The sequence below is a fragment of the Rhinocladiella mackenziei genome (genome assembly GCF_000835555.1).
Source record: "Rhinocladiella mackenziei CBS 650.93 unplaced genomic scaffold supercont1.5, whole genome shotgun sequence".
NCBI classification, from domain to species: domain Eukaryota; kingdom Fungi; phylum Ascomycota; class Eurotiomycetes; order Chaetothyriales; family Herpotrichiellaceae; genus Rhinocladiella; species Rhinocladiella mackenziei.
In genome coordinates this window covers 2,306,191-2,322,668 of record NW_013550600.1, presented here as the reverse complement: position 1 = coordinate 2,322,668, position 16,478 = coordinate 2,306,191, and the positions used below count along the sequence as shown (strand labels likewise).

Sequence of the window (16,478 nt, the reverse complement as noted above, 5' to 3'; positions counted from 1 at the left end):
ACACACCAAGCTCTAATTACAAGAAAGGCTCAATGCTCTCGCCATCTTTCTACCCACCCATGTTTGCTTGCCCCTTACATAAGCCATGCACGTAGCGCCCCGCTACACTATATTTTTGTTTTTGGTTTTCGTGTTCGTTACTAGCTAACTCGTTCCTCCACTTTTATCTCAGCCTTATTGCAGACCGTCATATATACTTGCAGGCACCTCACTGACCTTTGCTGCCCAAGTCCGCTGATTGTCGTGACAGAAATCCGCAGACGAGGGAGGATAACGCACCACGTCAGCAACTTTGTTGTAAAAAAAAAAAAAAAAAAAAGAATCCTCGCCAAAGAGGAATGGGTTTACACGTAAAGTCCATCGATATGCTCCCATCGTCCTTTCCCGCACTCGTTTCGCAAAGGCACCAAATTCGTCTCCCACAGACAGATACCTAACCGCTGCCAGTATTCCCCATATTCGTCGTCGTGCTTCTTGAGAGCAATGATCCCCATGCAGTAAAATACGGGACCGTCGGCTCGGGACCACAGGCGGTCCATGAAAAAAAATACGCGCAAGTCACACGCGGTGGCAAAATGATCTACGAGCCAATTCACGAGTGTGGTCCTTTCGCTGCTGCGCAACCGAACTCCGTTCAGACGCGATGGCAGTCCGTCGAAATGGGCATTCTCATCCACAGCGATGGACTTCAATGGCCCGACGGCAGGCCGGTGTAAGAAGAGCTCTCTCTCCACATCCGAGGTATTCGGATTTGTCTGTGTCGGGCTCCTCCATCGCTCTGCAAGTGCTTCAAACCCATAGGCTATGGCGGAGAAGCGCAAGCCCCAGCGATGGGGCTTCGCATCCCAAAACTGCATGTACATCTCGTTACTGCGGAACATGCTGGGCATAAAATCATCCGTCACCTCAGATTGGAGGGAGAAACGCCACGACTTACCCAGCAGCGCTGGCTGGGTGTGTATGAACATCTGCGAGCTCGAGCCATGGCGGTTGGTGAGCCAGATGACGAGCTCGTCATTGAGTTCCTCCAGTGACTCCGAGTTTGTGAACAGCCTTTCGGGTCTTCCAAGGTGGACGTTGAAGATCTGCATGCAGCCGTACACGAGGTCGAATTGGAGCTGTGGCCGTCGGAATTTTGTGGCGTGGTAGAGGGCAAATTCACTCGTCGTGCCGAAATAGCAGAGGCCCGACCGTTGGATGATGGAAAATAGATTTGCGGTTTTTGCATGCAGATCGCCAGAGGAAGGGAAAAGTCATCTGATAATAGCGATAGTAAAAGTCCGTGCACCAGTGACAAGACTGTTGCCAGGGTTGATACTGTCCAGTATTGGCCGTGGGCTGATGTCTCATGGATATCATAATCGTCTCTCCACACTTGCTCCGCTCGATATCTGATCAGATTTTCAAGCATCGTTCGGGTATCAGGATCTAGCGGAACAGGCCGGGCTTCAAAAAAAAGGAGAAGGGCGTCCTGACGCAGGAATGCTTCTTGTAGAGTCCAAAGGGAGTCGAACCATGGATCAGACAGAAGCCTCTCAAAGCGCGTCGTAGCAGCGTCCAACCACGTTGATGTCACTAGTCCATTTCCCATGGGACCCCTTTCCGGAGACGAGTGTAGGCCTTGCTCGAGGCATCTTGCAAGGCGGCTAACTTGCAGTAGAATGTTGATGAGATTGTCTGACCGGTGGTGACTGAGCCAAACGTACACCGTTTCAGCTCGACCGAAGATCACGCCTTGCTTGTTGATCTCCTCTAGCCGCTCGCAGGCATTTTCAATCGAAGGTCCCTGGTTAATACAGGCTACATCAAGCCAAATATGTTCCACTCGTTCCTTGGTCGCGGTCTTAAAATCACCGGCCTGGTCCTTCTGCCATGACTCATTCGATTCCTTGCTCGGAAAGTTTGGGTCTGTCAAGCTCGAGATGATTCTTTGAAACTGCATCGGGGTGAAGTAGGAAAGATCGACTTTAGGAGCCTCCCAAAGGACATCGTTGATCTTGAGAGCATCCCCACTGTCAGTGGCGAAGCGACCCCACGTACGACGGCTCTCGTGCGCCACCGTATGTCTTTCTCGCACGAGCTCATCGAAGCAACATGTAGAAGCCGTCCGGGCCATTCCGACGTCCTGCGGAGAGGATTCTGCAACCTGGAGCGAGCGTTGACATTTTCAAACGGCGTGGAATTGCAAAGTATTTCTAGTGGCCCAGTGAAAAGAATCTAATTATATGGCGTTCGCCGACGGTGTGCCCGTGACATGAACGTACTTGTGCTGAGCAAGGCTTCCATATAGTACTAGGATCATACCCCTGAAGTGAGTAACGCTACAGTGATGGCACGATGGCTATTACTTAGGATGCTTTGCTTGCAAGGCTAACGTAACCGCATAGGCCGAACAGCCTGCACGGGCGTCATCATCAATCAATCAATCCATATCACTCTTAACACTACATGGACTGAATAAGGTAGGCGGTCCGGTCCACAGGTCCTAATGAGATAGGCGGTAAGTTTGAGGCTTCTGGACTGGACCCATCGCCTATTGAGAATACTGCCCGTAGCATTTGCAGATTCGTCCTGTTCGTGTCGTTCGGAGAGGTCGATACTCACAGATTGGTGGGGCCATGTCTGGCTCAGCGGCTGATGTAAAAGGGTGGAACGTCGTGATCGCTTTGACCTGGCGCATCATGACTGTAGAAGTCACTAAATTGCTGCGCAAATGGACAAAGAACACTGCGTGTGTATATGAAGGAGGATCGCATTTAGTTCAAGCTTAGTCGCCGCACGGCAAGGCGCAGCAGATCCTGGCTTTTTGTGGCGGATCTAGGCCAGGGGAAGATTCTGAAATAATAAGGTGTAACGTTATAAGAAATAATGAAGAACGTTAGCGGCAGAGGAAGCGTATATGCGTATCAGAATGCGTATTCGGGTGACTTTCCGGACTAGGATATGTGGGCTGCCCCTTTGTGACAAATTAAAAAGATTGTAATTACCTAGTAATTTTGACAAACACAGCAATCTTTCGCATATTCTATTTATTTCCCGGTGAATGCTTTGAAAGGGCCCGGCTAGCTCAACAGCGTGTGGTCCTCCTTGCCCAGTACACGTCCCGTGACTTAATCGTACAGTCCCCCAAGGCCACGGCGTCGACGGCGCTCTTGAATAGTCCTCAACTGTCTGCAGCAGCGCATTTCAACCATTGTCCTTCGGTAGTTGTCCTACCCATCATCGTATACAGTCTTGAAACTGCTGATTTATTGTGTTCATTGTTGGTACTTATACAGAAGCGCCGCAGTATATCTGGAGGGGACCTTGTACATTCGCCCACCTGGAGCCTTTGAGTCACGGATGTCTTGTGTGAGAGATACAAACACCAGCGCATACATTTCTCCACTAGCCCCTGATGAGCTTTGCTTCTCATCCACACAGAAACCTAGGTACTTGCCATCCATCATTACTGAGCGGAAGGGCATCAGCAACCTCTCTATAATCTCGCCTTCAGCAGACATTTTTCACTCCCCGCCACCGAAGATGTTTCCTGAGTCGCGCTGGCTCCCGGATTGACGAAGTAGATGCGGCAATGTCGGCCAAAGTTACCAATAATGTGTGCACGCCCGCTGATGGCCCAGGATCAATCGCCGTGACACAAGAGGTGTTAGAGGCTGGCAGAAACGTGGCAGTCAGATTATCTCTATGTACAAGTCATTCACTATTCTACAATCATGCTAGCAATGCCCGAGGAAGAAAAAACACACAAAGGGACTGGCATGCCCATGGGAAACAAGATGCTAAAGGAAATCTCAACATCCTAGGAAATCGAAATTTCCCTAATCCCCTTGTGACCTGAAATGCTTCCCCCCTCGCTTCAATCCAAGCGCCCTCGAAAGTACCACCAGTGGGTGGGCCAGCGCTTTGTTTGTTGGTCTTGGACGCGAGATGTCGGTTCATCATGTGGTAAGGGGAGACGTTCTCCTAGTGGTATGGCGGTAGGTTCCCTTTATGGTACGGTGGGGGATTTCCCACCGGGGTGGTGTCATCAATGATCGAAACAGGTTCCACTAAGCCGTGTTGTAGAGCTTCTTGAGCTTTCGAGGCGCGCTTCTTTTCTTTATGGGTGCGAACCTTCTCAGCGGTGAAATAAATGGCGGCACCGACAGCGAGAATGAGAGCAACCATTGGAGCGAGGCAACGAAGAGTTTGAAAAGGTTTGAAGAATGGTGTATGAGTTTGACGAAGTGATAGGTATAGTCTTGGGGGAGATTGCAAGAATGAAGAATAGGCTAGAATGCTTGATCAGAGACTTTATATCCGAGGCTTTGTGTAGGATGGTGACCGTAGTGTAAATGCCGAATGCGAGGCCGGATCGAATGATTTATAGCTATCTATTGAAGCTGTCTATATTCTTCGTCGTGGGTCGAGTCATCAACTTTGGGGCGGTGTTGAGAATACGTGTCTCAGCAATGTTCGGTGGGGATCGAATAGAATGAGTTGTGATGGGCTTGTTCGCGGTTGATTTGAGTTTCTTTTCGCCAGCCTCATTCGCTCGTGTGGCTAAGCCCTCTCAATATAACTTTATCAAATTCACCATCTAGCGAAGGACATGTACTTGGGAATTGCAAAGCACTGCAGTCCTCCAATCTCCGCAATCATATCGACGATTGGTGTGAGAAACGCGAGTTCAGCCTCGCCTTAGCCTTCACCAGCTTTGGGCTCAAATTTTCAAATCATTTCTTCGTTCGATCTGCTTGTCATTGTAGGTAGAGTATCATGTATCGATGTGTCGTGCCGAGTTCTAGCCAGATTCTCAGATTTCAATCTCGTCAAACCATGGGATACTGAACTTTCCCCGCTGCCTTCAACGTGCCTGAGGGTATTTCACAAGCGAGGAAGGCCAATGCAAGTCTAAAGATCAAGTCCCAAGATGTAGCTTTCATGATGGCGGGCGTTTCGGGCGAGATCGCCTTCAGCAACCATGTCGTTTCCAAACATTGAAATGACCTCGAATGACCAACACTACTAACTGCCCCAGCCTTCAGGAAAAGGGCCCCATATTCGTGCACTGGGATTTGTCAGTCATAATGCTATGCGACCCTGGTCAACAAATACGACCCTTGTCAGTATAGCAAGTGTCTGGCCACCTGTGTCTTCCGTGTATCTGCAGCACCGTCTAAACCGTTGGGATGAAACTCAAAATAAATTGTTCCTAACAGGCCTATCCGTTCTTTGCGGCTCAGCAGCATGAAAGATCTCGCCCTTGCCGGAGGGGGGCAGGCCTCCCCTACATTCGACTTGGGTCATTTTACACGAGTACGACGCAACGATTCAATCTCTTCTTCAGATGAGAACTCCAGCTGTTGCCCCTTGGTTCCATCTTTTCCAGCTTTGTTATCCAAACCAAGAACTTCAACATAGCTGCCATGACGTCCCAAGGACTGCGCCATAATCTGATTTTGTATCAACTCCAGCCGAAAGTTCCCACGATCCGCGCGTCTCAGATTCAGACTGTCATCGAAAACACGGCCTTCCGTAGCTGGCGGTCGATATCACCTTGGCACTGGGGCGTCATAGTTCGAAAAATTGATATTGAGGCGGTGCTGCTTCTCTCTGCGACTATATAAGCTACTGACTTCGCTGTCATTGCTCGAGCGGATATGTGATTTACATCCTCCCATAATCTTCGTTGATATCATCCCTTGACATTCAGCAATGGCCGCCATTCTTGTCATCGCCTTGTTGGCCCCTTTTCATAGTATCTCAGCGTCGAGCATCGATGCCTCCCAACGAACCTACGGGTACTGCAAACAATTGGATATCCCAGTGTTCGCTACCTCAGACAGCGCGATCTATGACCATCCAAGGGTGGACAATAATATCGAAGCGAGAGCCTGGGCCATCTACGCTGATACTTGGGACACTCCCGTCGGTGTACAGACGATCGTTGAGAACACTACAACTTCGGCTACTTTCAATATCCATGCCCAACTGTGTGTCCCCAAGTTTTCCGGAAAGAAAAAGGACATCCTGCAGATTGCCACTCATGGCGCGCATTACGATGGAAGATATTGGGATCCTGAACTCGATCGGGAGAACCAGTCTTATGTTGAGGCGTCACTCAAAGCAGGATATTCCATCCTCACCTACGATCGTTTAGGAGCCGGTCAATCAGATCACCCTGACGCGTACGACGTGGTACAAGCGCCTCTGGAACTAGAGATACTTCGACAGTTGACTTTGATGGCGCGCAATGGCACCTTGTACAGCTTCGCAAGGAAAGCACAACCTGTCGATACAGTATTCAACACATTGGCCAAACCAAACAAAGTCGTACATGTCGGTCACAGTTTCGGATCCTTCCTCACCTCCGCATTCATTGCTACGTATCCCTCTCTGAGCGACGGAGCAATTATCACGGGTTATATTTACGGCAAGTATTTGGGAAAACCTGGGATGGCGTCATGGGGTGTGGACTTTGCCGCCACGAGCTCTCCTCCCTTTAATCGATCGAGTGGCTACGTTGTGTGTCAAAAGACCGGCATCCAGAATCTCTTCTTCGGTGGTGACCCCGACACCGCGTTCACCCCAGAGATGCTCGACTACGGCGATGCCCTCAAGCAGCCCGTCCCGATTGGGGAACTCGCCTCCGCTTTTCATATCATAGGGCTTCCGGGACCGGATTTCAAAGCGCCGATACAATTCATGTTGGCCGAATTCGACTTTTATATCTGTGCCGGTGATTGTAAGGGGGCATACACCTTGCAGGATTTGAAGAATACCTACCCGAACGCCGCCGTTGTCGAGGACTATATCCAGCCGAATACCGGTCATGCCTTCCCGCTCCACAACAATGCCACTGCTGGCTACCAGGTCACATTCGATTTCTTGGATAGAAATGGGCTATAGTTTCATGGGATCGCTGCTATAATTGTAGTAGCGCTTGCAATAGGACGCTCTGTCTGGGCTCCCAGGCTAACTTCACACATCATTCTCTTCTGAAATACACTAATTAGATAATATACAAAGCTATTTGCGGTTGGAGCTATCTGCCAACTTCGTCGAACATGAAGTGAAATGTCAGACAGCTGGTGCCTAGTGCCAAGAGCCCCTATTCTGGCCTATATAGGGGGCTTCCCCCTCCCATCCATAGTTGCACGAGTTTTCACTCCTTCTATCCGCCCTTGCTCTGTTCGACATGAAATTACTTCTGACTTCCCCCATTCTGGTCAACATGGACCTGGGGCGCGTCATTGCTGACAGCTTCTTGGCTGGTTTGCCACGTGGTTAATGCAGGCTCCTACTTTGGCGGCGTTTCCGCTGGCAGCTTTGACAGCCGGCGTCGTAGTTTCGTCGCTAGGTGCTTCCTTGCAGCGGCTTAGTCACCTTCTTTGCATCCTCGCTAGCTTCTCAGCCGCTAGTAGCTTTCTAGTTGCTTGCCGCGGAGAAGACCGTTCCAGTACCAGTCCCACCAGTTGTACCATTTATCGACTAATAGATTTCGTTGAAATGGAGTCGATGAAGCGCGGTTGCCATAGCTCAAAAGACCGCGATTGGGGTATGTGGGATCGCCGAGCACGGAGTCCCGAGGACGATTTGAATCCAAGGTATTCGAACTCCTGTTCCTCATTCTTTATATTCATCGTTTCGAGATTACCTGCAGCGGGAGGTTGGGTTTGGATCGAATTATGCCGCCCATGTACCATGTCCCGCAGGTTACGGACAAGACCACCAAAGAACTAGAGCTGGAGAAATTCCAAATGTCATTAGCGGCATTGGCGGGTGGCCTGCTGCAAGGCCACCTCAGCCTCAGCCTAGTGAGCCTGAGCCACCCCGAGGAGCCGATGACTTCAGCCGAGAAACGTATCTGTGCGCTGAAACAGAGTTCATATCCAGCTCCGACATTGTTCTTGCAATGGGCACCGAGAATAAAGGACTTCTCGGTTCTGAAGGTCCTTAAAGGAAGAGCGATTGAAGATGTCTTTTTCTTGTCCCCAGACCTGAAGTAGTCTGACTCCGTAATAGCGCCCATGAGATGCCCCTGAGGATCAGAGGGTTGTATTCAGGCATGGACACAACTGCAAATGACTTCGGAGATACAAATATCAATGACCCTTCCAGAGGTAATTCAAAATATCTTCATATCCAACAAACCATGGATCAGAAATCATCATCATCTTCATCATCACCATCCTCCTCCTTCGGCCCAGGATTCCGGTCAAGGCGATCTCATCGAAAATCTCGAAACGGCTGCTTGACATGCAAACAACGAAGGAAAAAAGTGAGTATATCACTGTCACATTGAATATATCAACTAAATGGTCACAGTGCGACGAGAAACGGCCGTCCTGTACGCTCTGTGAAATGAGTTTGAGAACGTGCGTGTATGCAATAGACCAGCTTTCCCCTGGATCAAGCGAATCCGGTGCTACATCCAGGTCTTCCGTTCCATCTCCAACTCCACCGCCATCTGGACCATTCAGCAGTCTTTTAACCCGGTCCAGAAGGCCATCTCCTGGACCTTTGACGCCTCCTCGTGCTTTGAGCCAAGTTGGGACTGACGATGCCGTCACCAACTTCACAGACGCAAACCTCTACCTTCACTTTCTGAACCATACATGCAAATACGCTCCACGTTGGCACAAAGATCGGATAGTCTTGCAGATCGGAATAGCTAAGCTGGCGCTCGATAGCGAGCCCGTTTCCCACTCCGTCCTGGCGCTATCTGCCGCCTGTCTGTGCTGCGATACCATCTCCCATGGAAACGCTGATCCCGAAACTGTCCGTCAAATCCTAGATGTGGGCTTGCAGCATCATACTTTGGCTCTCGAACAAATGCGGACCATGACATGCCGCCCAAGGGAGTCGGACATCCAACCTCTGTTGGCCAATGCGCTGATGCTCGTACCCTTTGCGCTCGCCTTCCAACACATTCAACACTGGGTGCTCTTCGCCCAGGGATCACAGGATATCAACCTTCTTACGCCTCGCGACGCGATCTTGTTACTGAGAGGTATACGGACAACTATCGTTGTGTTGAATTCCAACCGCGCAGATAGAAGTGATGAAAGGAGAAATCCAAAGTCCAAAACACCCTGGGACATAAACTTTTCATCACCGATTACGGATTCCAGCAACTTCACAACCATTCCCGAGCGCTCTCACACCATGTTTCCTGTTCTGGCCGCTACATTTCACCAGGCTTTATCGCAACTCCAATGCAGGATTGAGAGTGCTCTTGCCACCCATCAAGCAGACGAGAACACGGCCTCGGCATTCGACGCTTACAATATCCTGAACGATCTAATGTCGAGTACTTTCTCGAACTCCGAAAAAATCGAGAATTCGTTGGAGTATGTACCCCATGTAGGTTTCCCTTGCCGACTGTCGCATCAGGGACATGGCTAACGCAATCAAGTTCTCTGTCGCTCCCGGCAGTCTACTGGCGCAGGCGCCGGGTTGGCTACGAAACTTCGTACTCCGACGACCACGACCCACGTCCACGGAGCCACTGGCCAGATCGTTCTTAGCATTCTTCTCCCGTGCCTCCAACACCTATGTCGACCTCCTTCTTCCACTTCTCGATCCCCGAACAGACAATGTAGACGATGAACCCGAGCTCACGACTGCTGAGGTCCTAGCGCTGGACGTATATGCCCATTGGCTGGTGCTTATGTTTCTGGTGGAGAACGAGGCTTGGTGGGTGGGCGATTTCCCGGTTGTAGCACTTCAGGGCCTGATTGCGAGATATGGTGACGAGTTCTTGGGCACTTCTTCGATCCAGGAGCAGTGGTGGCCGGCGAGTATGCTGGAGGTCGCGACGCGCTTGAAACAGTGGAAGTAGATCCTGGGCACCTTAGGATCGTACTCCGTAGGATAAAATCCACTTTGGGGGGAGGGTGTGTGATTTCCTGGGCTACAGATGCAGTATCACGTGCCACAAAGTGCTGGCATGACTTTGATAACTGAAGCCCCAATTATCACATCCTCGCTGCAGTTCTTGGCATGCACTTTATACCCATGACACCAAAACCTTCAGTCACCATCGTCCCGCCAAATGTGCCACTACTTTCAGAGCTCAGCCTCGTCATATCCAGTCCGACCGCAGCTGGGATGAGTGTTAGAAAGCGAAATAGAATGGGCGCTATTGCTCAGATGCCTCGCCAGCGAAAGGGCTCAATGGTGAAGTACTTGGCAACTGCCCCCAATGCCCGCCTCCAAAAATTGCCATTCTCAACGGAGCATATCCGCTTAAGACAATACACGTAGCCATCTTGTGCTGCCCCGTAGCCGAACAAATTACCTAGGAGACGGTTTGAGGCCGTGAAGTCGACCGAGATCTCAACCGATCACGGCGCCTGACTTCAAGAAGGAAGAGGAACTCATGACCGTCAAGCAATTCTCCAAGAGGCCAATCCAGCCCATCTCGCACCCATGCAAGTGCCTCAAGTGGTTCGGTGTGATCAACAAAAAAGTTGGTATATACTGACGAAACAACTCCGTTTGTCTCCCTAGTATGAAAGAGACTACCACGTAGATCGGCGTCTTTGGCGTAACCGATCGGAGATGCGTTCATGACAGCTCCGGCATGTTTGCGAATGAAGTCGAGGCGCACAGTGCCGATACCATCTATGACAAACTTTAGTACTGATTCGCAGTATGAACCAAGTATGCACTTACTTCCGAACGCTTTTGCGGCTGCCAAACACGCAGCTGGGTGGGAACTCATAAGGCCGTAAATTTCGTCCTCATCCTGCCTAATTTGAATCAACAGACTGACTGCAATTCCACGCTCCCGAAAATCGCGATGGACAACCAACTGAGTGACCCAACACACGGTTTTGCCATTATAGTTCCATCGGCAGGCAAACACATTACCGGTAAGACGATCTTCAATTCTAACTCTAGCGTAAGAGCAGGCGGCACCGTGGGGTAGATACTGTGCTCGAAGCCGGTCTTTGCTGAGCCTCACACGACTTCCTATCATTACCATCAATAGATGAGAGCAGAACAACCCAACTCGGCTGACCTGGTTTCGCGAATGCGCCTGATTTCGCGGCATCTTTGCCCCAGATTCCGTAGTTTTCATTGAACAGCTGCGACGCGCTTCCGCCAACATATCGTCGGTGACTTCGCCTCCATCAAACTTTTCAAATATTTGCTTTGACATGTTTGTCCTCTTTCGAGTCCTTCGGCTAGGTGACTTGTCGATGTACCGTATGCCAACTCCAAGCTATTAACTCACTTGCTTCGAGTTGAGCTGGGATTCGAAAGTGTCTGTTGGGGGGCTTGGTCTAAGCTCGGAGGAGTCAATATCTGCTTAGCCAAAAGGAGCTGTTTGTCTGGTTTGCCTGTTCTTGGCAAAAAGTCTCGTGACAGACATTTTAAGGTGAGACCGGGATATTTGTCGGCACAGAGCACGTATTATCAGCCTTTTGAATAATATTATTAAAAGTCAACTAGCGATCTTTGGTAAAAAGCATAGGTTCTGTATTTTGGGGGTTAGCCCTCCAACCCCCCAGGGGTCACTACGGTGGAGATTGCCAAGCCTTCGAGATCATGTGATTGTGGGAAAGCGTTTGAGGGAAAAGTCCCTCCTAAAGCAGCGGGCAAAACCTCCAAATTGTCGAAGACTAGCCTAATCTATGAACAATCGTGGCCGTTTTATAGGCGCCGTCCTTGGCGTCTTGGCCAGCACCACAGTAGCTTGGTGCTACGTCTTGTACCTAGATCTTGATGCCAGCTGGAATACGTCATTGGATCCTTGACGCTGGACCTTACTGTGATGTTTCTATTTGACGTCACGTTCTCCAGTAGACATTTTGAATGCAACGTTACCAATCTAGGGAGCTCGTTCAGTCATACCAAAAGAGTTTAGTTAATCAGCCGCTATGGCTCATCTTAGTTGGTGGCCTGAGAACACACAGCCTTGGATATCAAGCATCTCGGGCGATCGATGCTTCAGCACTCTACCACGGTCAAAGAATAGTCCACGAGGCATCGCATAAGGCACATATCTCGAGAACCTCCTATAAATGATCCATAGCCAGGTAATTTCAGACACGAATCCTCAGCTAACCTTTGATTTTATCTAGCTACGCTTTCTTGCCAACCTAGAGGATGAAGGCTCTCAACCGCATTCTGCTTTTTAGTTTGGGACTATTGTCCGTACGGCGCTGCTCCAGCGCACATACAAGGTCGATGCCTTCCCTCCCTTTGGAGCCGGTCCTCATCCACGACTTTCCGTTGGGGACTTATGTGAACTCCCTCGCCATCCGCAAACAAGATGGCGACATCTTGGTAACGCTGGCCAGCATTCCCCAAGTCTACCTCATCTCTACCCGCGACGAATTTGAAGCCACCAAGGTTGCCACTATCCCAGGGGTTCAAGCTGCCCTCAGCATTGTGGAAACACAAGTCAACGAGTTTTATGTTGTCGCGGGCAACCTTTCCGTCACAGAAAAAACGTCCGAGAAGGGCTCCTATTCGGTTTGGAAGCTGGACATGAGAAAGAAAGACCGCTCGGTCGAACCAGCCAAGGTTGCCGATGTCACGGATGCTGCCCTGCTCGACAAAGCTACTCCGCTGGACTCCACCCGTTTGTTGATCCCCGACAGTATACTAGGGTCCGTTTGGATGCTCAACATCAAGTCGGGCCAGTCCCGCGTGGTTCTGAATGACACGGCCAGCATGTCACCAGTGACACCTAGCGGAGTTGGTATCAATTCTGTCGGCATACATGGAGATTTCCTGTACTACGACAATTCCCAGAAAGGGTCGATCAGCCGGGTCCCCATAGACCTACAAACCGCCACTCCCGTCGGCCCGGTGGAGCCCCTGTTCCAGAACAACGACACTGTGTTTGCTCAAGGATTTGCGTTCCGCGGAAATAGCCTTTGGCTCGCAAATGGCTTCGACGAAATCAACTTGTTCTCTGGCGCCACATCACCGCAGATATCCACTCCCTTAGCTACCGAAGTGGTTGCGGGAAGTCCGAACGAGACGACTTTTGTGGGTCCCAGTGATTGTAAGTTTGGAAGGAAACCTCTGGATCTAAAACGTGGAAGTCTTTACGTTACCACCACAGGGAAATCTAGTGAAGGATACGTCTATGGTGGTTCATTGTTCAGAGTGGATCTTGGTCCTCATTTGTCATAGCGGGAGTTTGTTGGAATGGGGAGGTGAGCAGATTTTGGAGCCCAGCTTATGATAAAGTAGTCTTCTCGGCAGTGAAGATGTTGCCCAACCTAAACCGCCGACCTTATTTCCTGGTTCTCCTCGCCTGGGAGATACCTGACGGGGTTTCTGGTTCGTCACGGGTTTCCAATGAATTTACAACCGCGTTGCGCAAAACCAGATCATGGTCATCCCCGTATCCCCTCGCGCAAATCGAGTGCTCCGAGCCTCCTCAACGGCATTAGATTGAATCGGACCGCACTCCACTTTCCACTCAGAATCTGTGGCTTGTCCGAGCTTGTTCCAAAAGTCTTCCATGCTCTTGATATTATGACGGTAGTGAAATCCGGTGGGGGCGAACTCACTTTTCAATTCGTACGACCCAGCATTGAGACTACCTACTTGATTGCCAGCTATCATGGATCCTGACTGCGGTTTGACCAATGCAATCAAGCGTTTCGCGGCCTCGAACATGTCGTCGTAGTCGTAGATGTGCAAAACCTGGGAGACCTGGATCAAATCCATTCTGCCTTTGATCCCATCCAATTCGGGGTTTGCGTCGCCTATCAAATCAGCAGCAAATAGGGTCATGGCTCCTGCTCGGTCGCGGTCACGGAACAATTCATATCCCAAGTTGATTAAACCCGGTTCAAGGTCAAATCCGTACAGTTGAGAGGGGCTTATCGCATGGTTGACGATCAGGTATCGCAATTCCTGTCCCAAGCCACATCCAACATCCAAGAGCGCTGCGCCTTCTCTGAGCTTTGACAAGAAATCTTTGGAGTACGGCAACACGGCCCAGCGGTCGGTCAGAAATCGGGCGTGGCCGATGCAAGCGTAGGGCGCAATCTTGAATCCTTTGTCACGCTGTATTGAGGCGCTAAGATCAGCGACCGTCCACGAAACATGGATCAGAAAGCCTATCGGGTCGCTCACGATGGCAATGACATGCGGAAGCAACTCTTCCTGCCGCAATCCCGCGTAGTCTCGGAGTAACTTCTGCCCTTCGAGAGGGATGTCATCCAGGCATATATTATCGCGGTAAAATTCATTTGGTCCTGATGATTTCGAATCCATCTGGGCTTCGTTCGAATCGAATGTAACGTTGAGGCATTCAAGGAAGTCTCAATTCAGACTAGATCTGACGCTGTCTGGATAAGCCTGTGGAGAGAGCACAATGCCGCACATTGCAGGATATAATGGGAAGAGCTAAGTCAGAGTTCGAGGGAAGCATTCTGTTTTCTACTCAAGAAGGGGGGAACGACGGTAGGCCTAATTGGCCTAGCGAGGGGGGACAGTGGATGATCAAAAATATTGTCGTCGTCCGATCCATATGAGAAAAAGATATCGTCACGTGATAAGTTAGGTGACTAAGGCTTGATAGAGCATGTGACCATCAAGCGCAACTGCGTTCGCTGAGGCGGGACTTTGATAGTCATCGAGCCAGCTAAGATCAAACATCAAACACTACTTCTCCTTGTCACGACTCCTCTCCCCGTTCTCCGCCTTACAAGGCGAAGGCGATAGCAATTTGTTTTATGAACGCTTTCCTCCGGAGGTCTCGTCCTTCTGCGTTCTCTGCCTTGCCATGACTTAACGTTTCTTACCCCCTTACGACCCCCATTGTCGTTGCCCCTCATGGATCCTCACACAGACCCAGACTCCCTCATTGCAAGAGTCGGTGGGCAATGGGCAGGACCAGAACTCCAGCGGGAATTCCAAAGAGAAGTGGCTGATCTCCTCCAACGATCCAACCGATCCTTCCCAGGCGCCCAACCAGTCTCGTTCGCGGCCAGGCACATTCAAGAACTCAAGAGCGAAGATTATTATGTCTGCGAGAAAACGGATGGTCTGCGGTATCTCATGTATCTTACCCAAGACGGCGACAGAGATATCCATTACCTGATTGACCGAAAGAACGATTACTACTATGTCCCCGGCTTACACTTTCCCCACCATGAAGACAAAACCTTCCATCGGTTCCATACGAATACAATTTTAGACGGAGAATTGGTGGAAGATAAATATCTCGATCGACCTTCTGTCATCAAATTTCTCGTCTTTGACTGTCTGGTATTGGACAACACCCTTCTCATGCAAAGACCTCTCGACAAACGCCTCGCATACTTCAAATCGCACGTATTGCAACCCTACAAAGCAATGTTCAAACAGAATCCATCGATCCCTCGACCCTTCGTGGTTGAAGACAAAGCCACGGAGTTTAGCTATGGCTTGGAAAAAATGTTCAGAGAAATTATTCCCAAGGTCAAGCAATTGCATGGAAATGATGGGTTGATATTTACATGCAAGAATACCCCCTACAAGACCGGCACGGACGAGCATATCCTCAAGTGGAAACCGCCTTCAGAAAATACAGTGGACTTTCTATTGCACATCAACTGGGCTAAGATCAAACCCGATCCAGACGACCCCGATCAATCCCCGCAAGATGACTATTTCTCCTTTCCCGAAAGTTTTGGTCTCTATATTTATTATGGTAATGATGGTCAATACGCTCATGTGGGAGAGCTTCATGTCGAACCGGCCGAGTGGGAAGAATGGAAGCAATTGGATCGACCACTGCAGGACTGTATTGTGGAATGTTACCAGGAGGATCTCAACAAAGACCAAATTTACGGTTATAATGGACGAAACGGAATGACGAATGGCACCAAAGATCTAAACCATATGCGCCGCTGGCGCTTCCACCGCTTTCGGGATGACAAAACCGACGCCAATCATGTCAGCACATTTCAGAGTGTGATCGAGTCCATCAACGATCATGTTACGGAGGAGGATTTATTGGCCAATGCGGATGAGATTCGAACGGCGTGGAAGCTTCGGGACAGTGAAAATAAAAGGAAGGAGGCCGCAAAACGGTCTCTTGCAACTAAAGGGTGATCAAAGTGCACACATCATCGAATGAGCTTTGCTGTCCTGGTCCCAAAGTCGCTGGTGTTTGTTTTGAAAGGAAGACTTCGACAAGCCAAACCAGGTTTAACAGGCACTACATCCAACAAGTCTTTCGACAGGCCTTTTGACGTCCAACATGATCATCCCCAGACGGGCAGGAGTTTGTACCTCGATTCAGGAAGAATTCTGTGGTCACTATTGAAGTGTATGATATGGATGATCTAAATTCTCCATGGGAATTTCCCAAATTGGGCATTTACTGTATGCTGTACCGAATACGATATTGGAGCTGGGATGGGACGAAATTCGACACAAGGAAACATTAGGAGTTTTCTTTCGAAAACACGGCATAGCATGGCGGGTAAGTATGTATGTGTTCTTGTCGGCTCTATCCTGATCCGCGC

The 16,478-nt window shown here is 49.9% G+C and overlaps 9 protein-coding genes across 9 annotated transcripts; 5 read left to right on the top strand and 4 right to left on the bottom strand.

The window, feature by feature from the left end:
* Positions 1-344: 344 nt before the first annotated feature.
* On the bottom strand, positions 345-2,116 carry Z518_07318 (uncharacterized protein; the record flags this gene model as incomplete). The annotated part of the gene is made up of 2 exons (XM_013415447.1): positions 345-1,118; positions 1,163-2,116. The coding sequence occupies 2 exons, from the start codon at positions 2,114-2,116 to the stop codon at positions 345-347; spliced, it is 1,728 nt and encodes a 575-aa protein (XP_013270901.1).
* Positions 2,117-3,966: 1,850 nt separating this feature from the next.
* Z518_07317 (uncharacterized protein) lies at positions 3,967-4,170 on the bottom strand (the record flags this gene model as incomplete). The annotated part of the gene is made up of 1 exon (XM_013415446.1): positions 3,967-4,170. The coding sequence occupies one exon, from the start codon at positions 4,168-4,170 to the stop codon at positions 3,967-3,969; it is 204 nt and encodes a 67-aa protein (XP_013270900.1).
* A 1,530-nt stretch (positions 4,171-5,700) lies between these two features.
* On the top strand, positions 5,701-6,894 carry Z518_07316 (uncharacterized protein; the record flags this gene model as incomplete). Its single annotated transcript, XM_013415445.1, has 1 exon — positions 5,701-6,894. One exon carries the CDS (start codon positions 5,701-5,703, stop codon positions 6,892-6,894), a length of 1,194 nt encoding a protein of 397 aa, XP_013270899.1.
* A 779-nt stretch (positions 6,895-7,673) lies between these two features.
* On the top strand, positions 7,674-7,994 carry Z518_07315 (uncharacterized protein; the record flags this gene model as incomplete). The annotated part of the gene is made up of 1 exon (XM_013415444.1): positions 7,674-7,994. One exon carries the CDS (start codon positions 7,674-7,676, stop codon positions 7,992-7,994), a length of 321 nt encoding a protein of 106 aa, XP_013270898.1.
* Positions 7,995-8,349: 355 nt separating this feature from the next.
* On the top strand, positions 8,350-9,829 carry Z518_07314 (uncharacterized protein; the record flags this gene model as incomplete). Its single annotated transcript, XM_013415443.1, has 2 exons — positions 8,350-9,351; positions 9,404-9,829. 2 exons carry the CDS (start codon positions 8,350-8,352, stop codon positions 9,827-9,829), a joined length of 1,428 nt encoding a protein of 475 aa, XP_013270897.1.
* A 459-nt stretch (positions 9,830-10,288) lies between these two features.
* Positions 10,289-11,155, bottom strand: Z518_07313 (uncharacterized protein; the record flags this gene model as incomplete). The annotated part of the gene is made up of 2 exons (XM_013415442.1): positions 10,289-10,614; positions 10,666-11,155. The coding sequence occupies 2 exons, from the start codon at positions 11,153-11,155 to the stop codon at positions 10,289-10,291; spliced, it is 816 nt and encodes a 271-aa protein (XP_013270896.1).
* A 1,031-nt stretch (positions 11,156-12,186) lies between these two features.
* Z518_07312 (uncharacterized protein) lies at positions 12,187-13,143 on the top strand (the record flags this gene model as incomplete). Its single annotated transcript, XM_013415441.1, has 1 exon — positions 12,187-13,143. The coding sequence occupies one exon, from the start codon at positions 12,187-12,189 to the stop codon at positions 13,141-13,143; it is 957 nt and encodes a 318-aa protein (XP_013270895.1).
* Positions 13,144-13,317: 174 nt separating this feature from the next.
* Z518_07311 (uncharacterized protein) lies at positions 13,318-14,238 on the bottom strand (the record flags this gene model as incomplete). Its single annotated transcript, XM_013415440.1, has 2 exons — positions 13,318-14,028; positions 14,098-14,238. The coding sequence occupies 2 exons, from the start codon at positions 14,236-14,238 to the stop codon at positions 13,318-13,320; spliced, it is 852 nt and encodes a 283-aa protein (XP_013270894.1).
* Positions 14,239-14,799: 561 nt separating this feature from the next.
* Positions 14,800-16,062, top strand: Z518_07310 (uncharacterized protein; the record flags this gene model as incomplete). The annotated part of the gene is made up of 1 exon (XM_013415439.1): positions 14,800-16,062. The coding sequence occupies one exon, from the start codon at positions 14,800-14,802 to the stop codon at positions 16,060-16,062; it is 1,263 nt and encodes a 420-aa protein (XP_013270893.1).
* Positions 16,063-16,478: the final 416 nt, after the last annotated feature.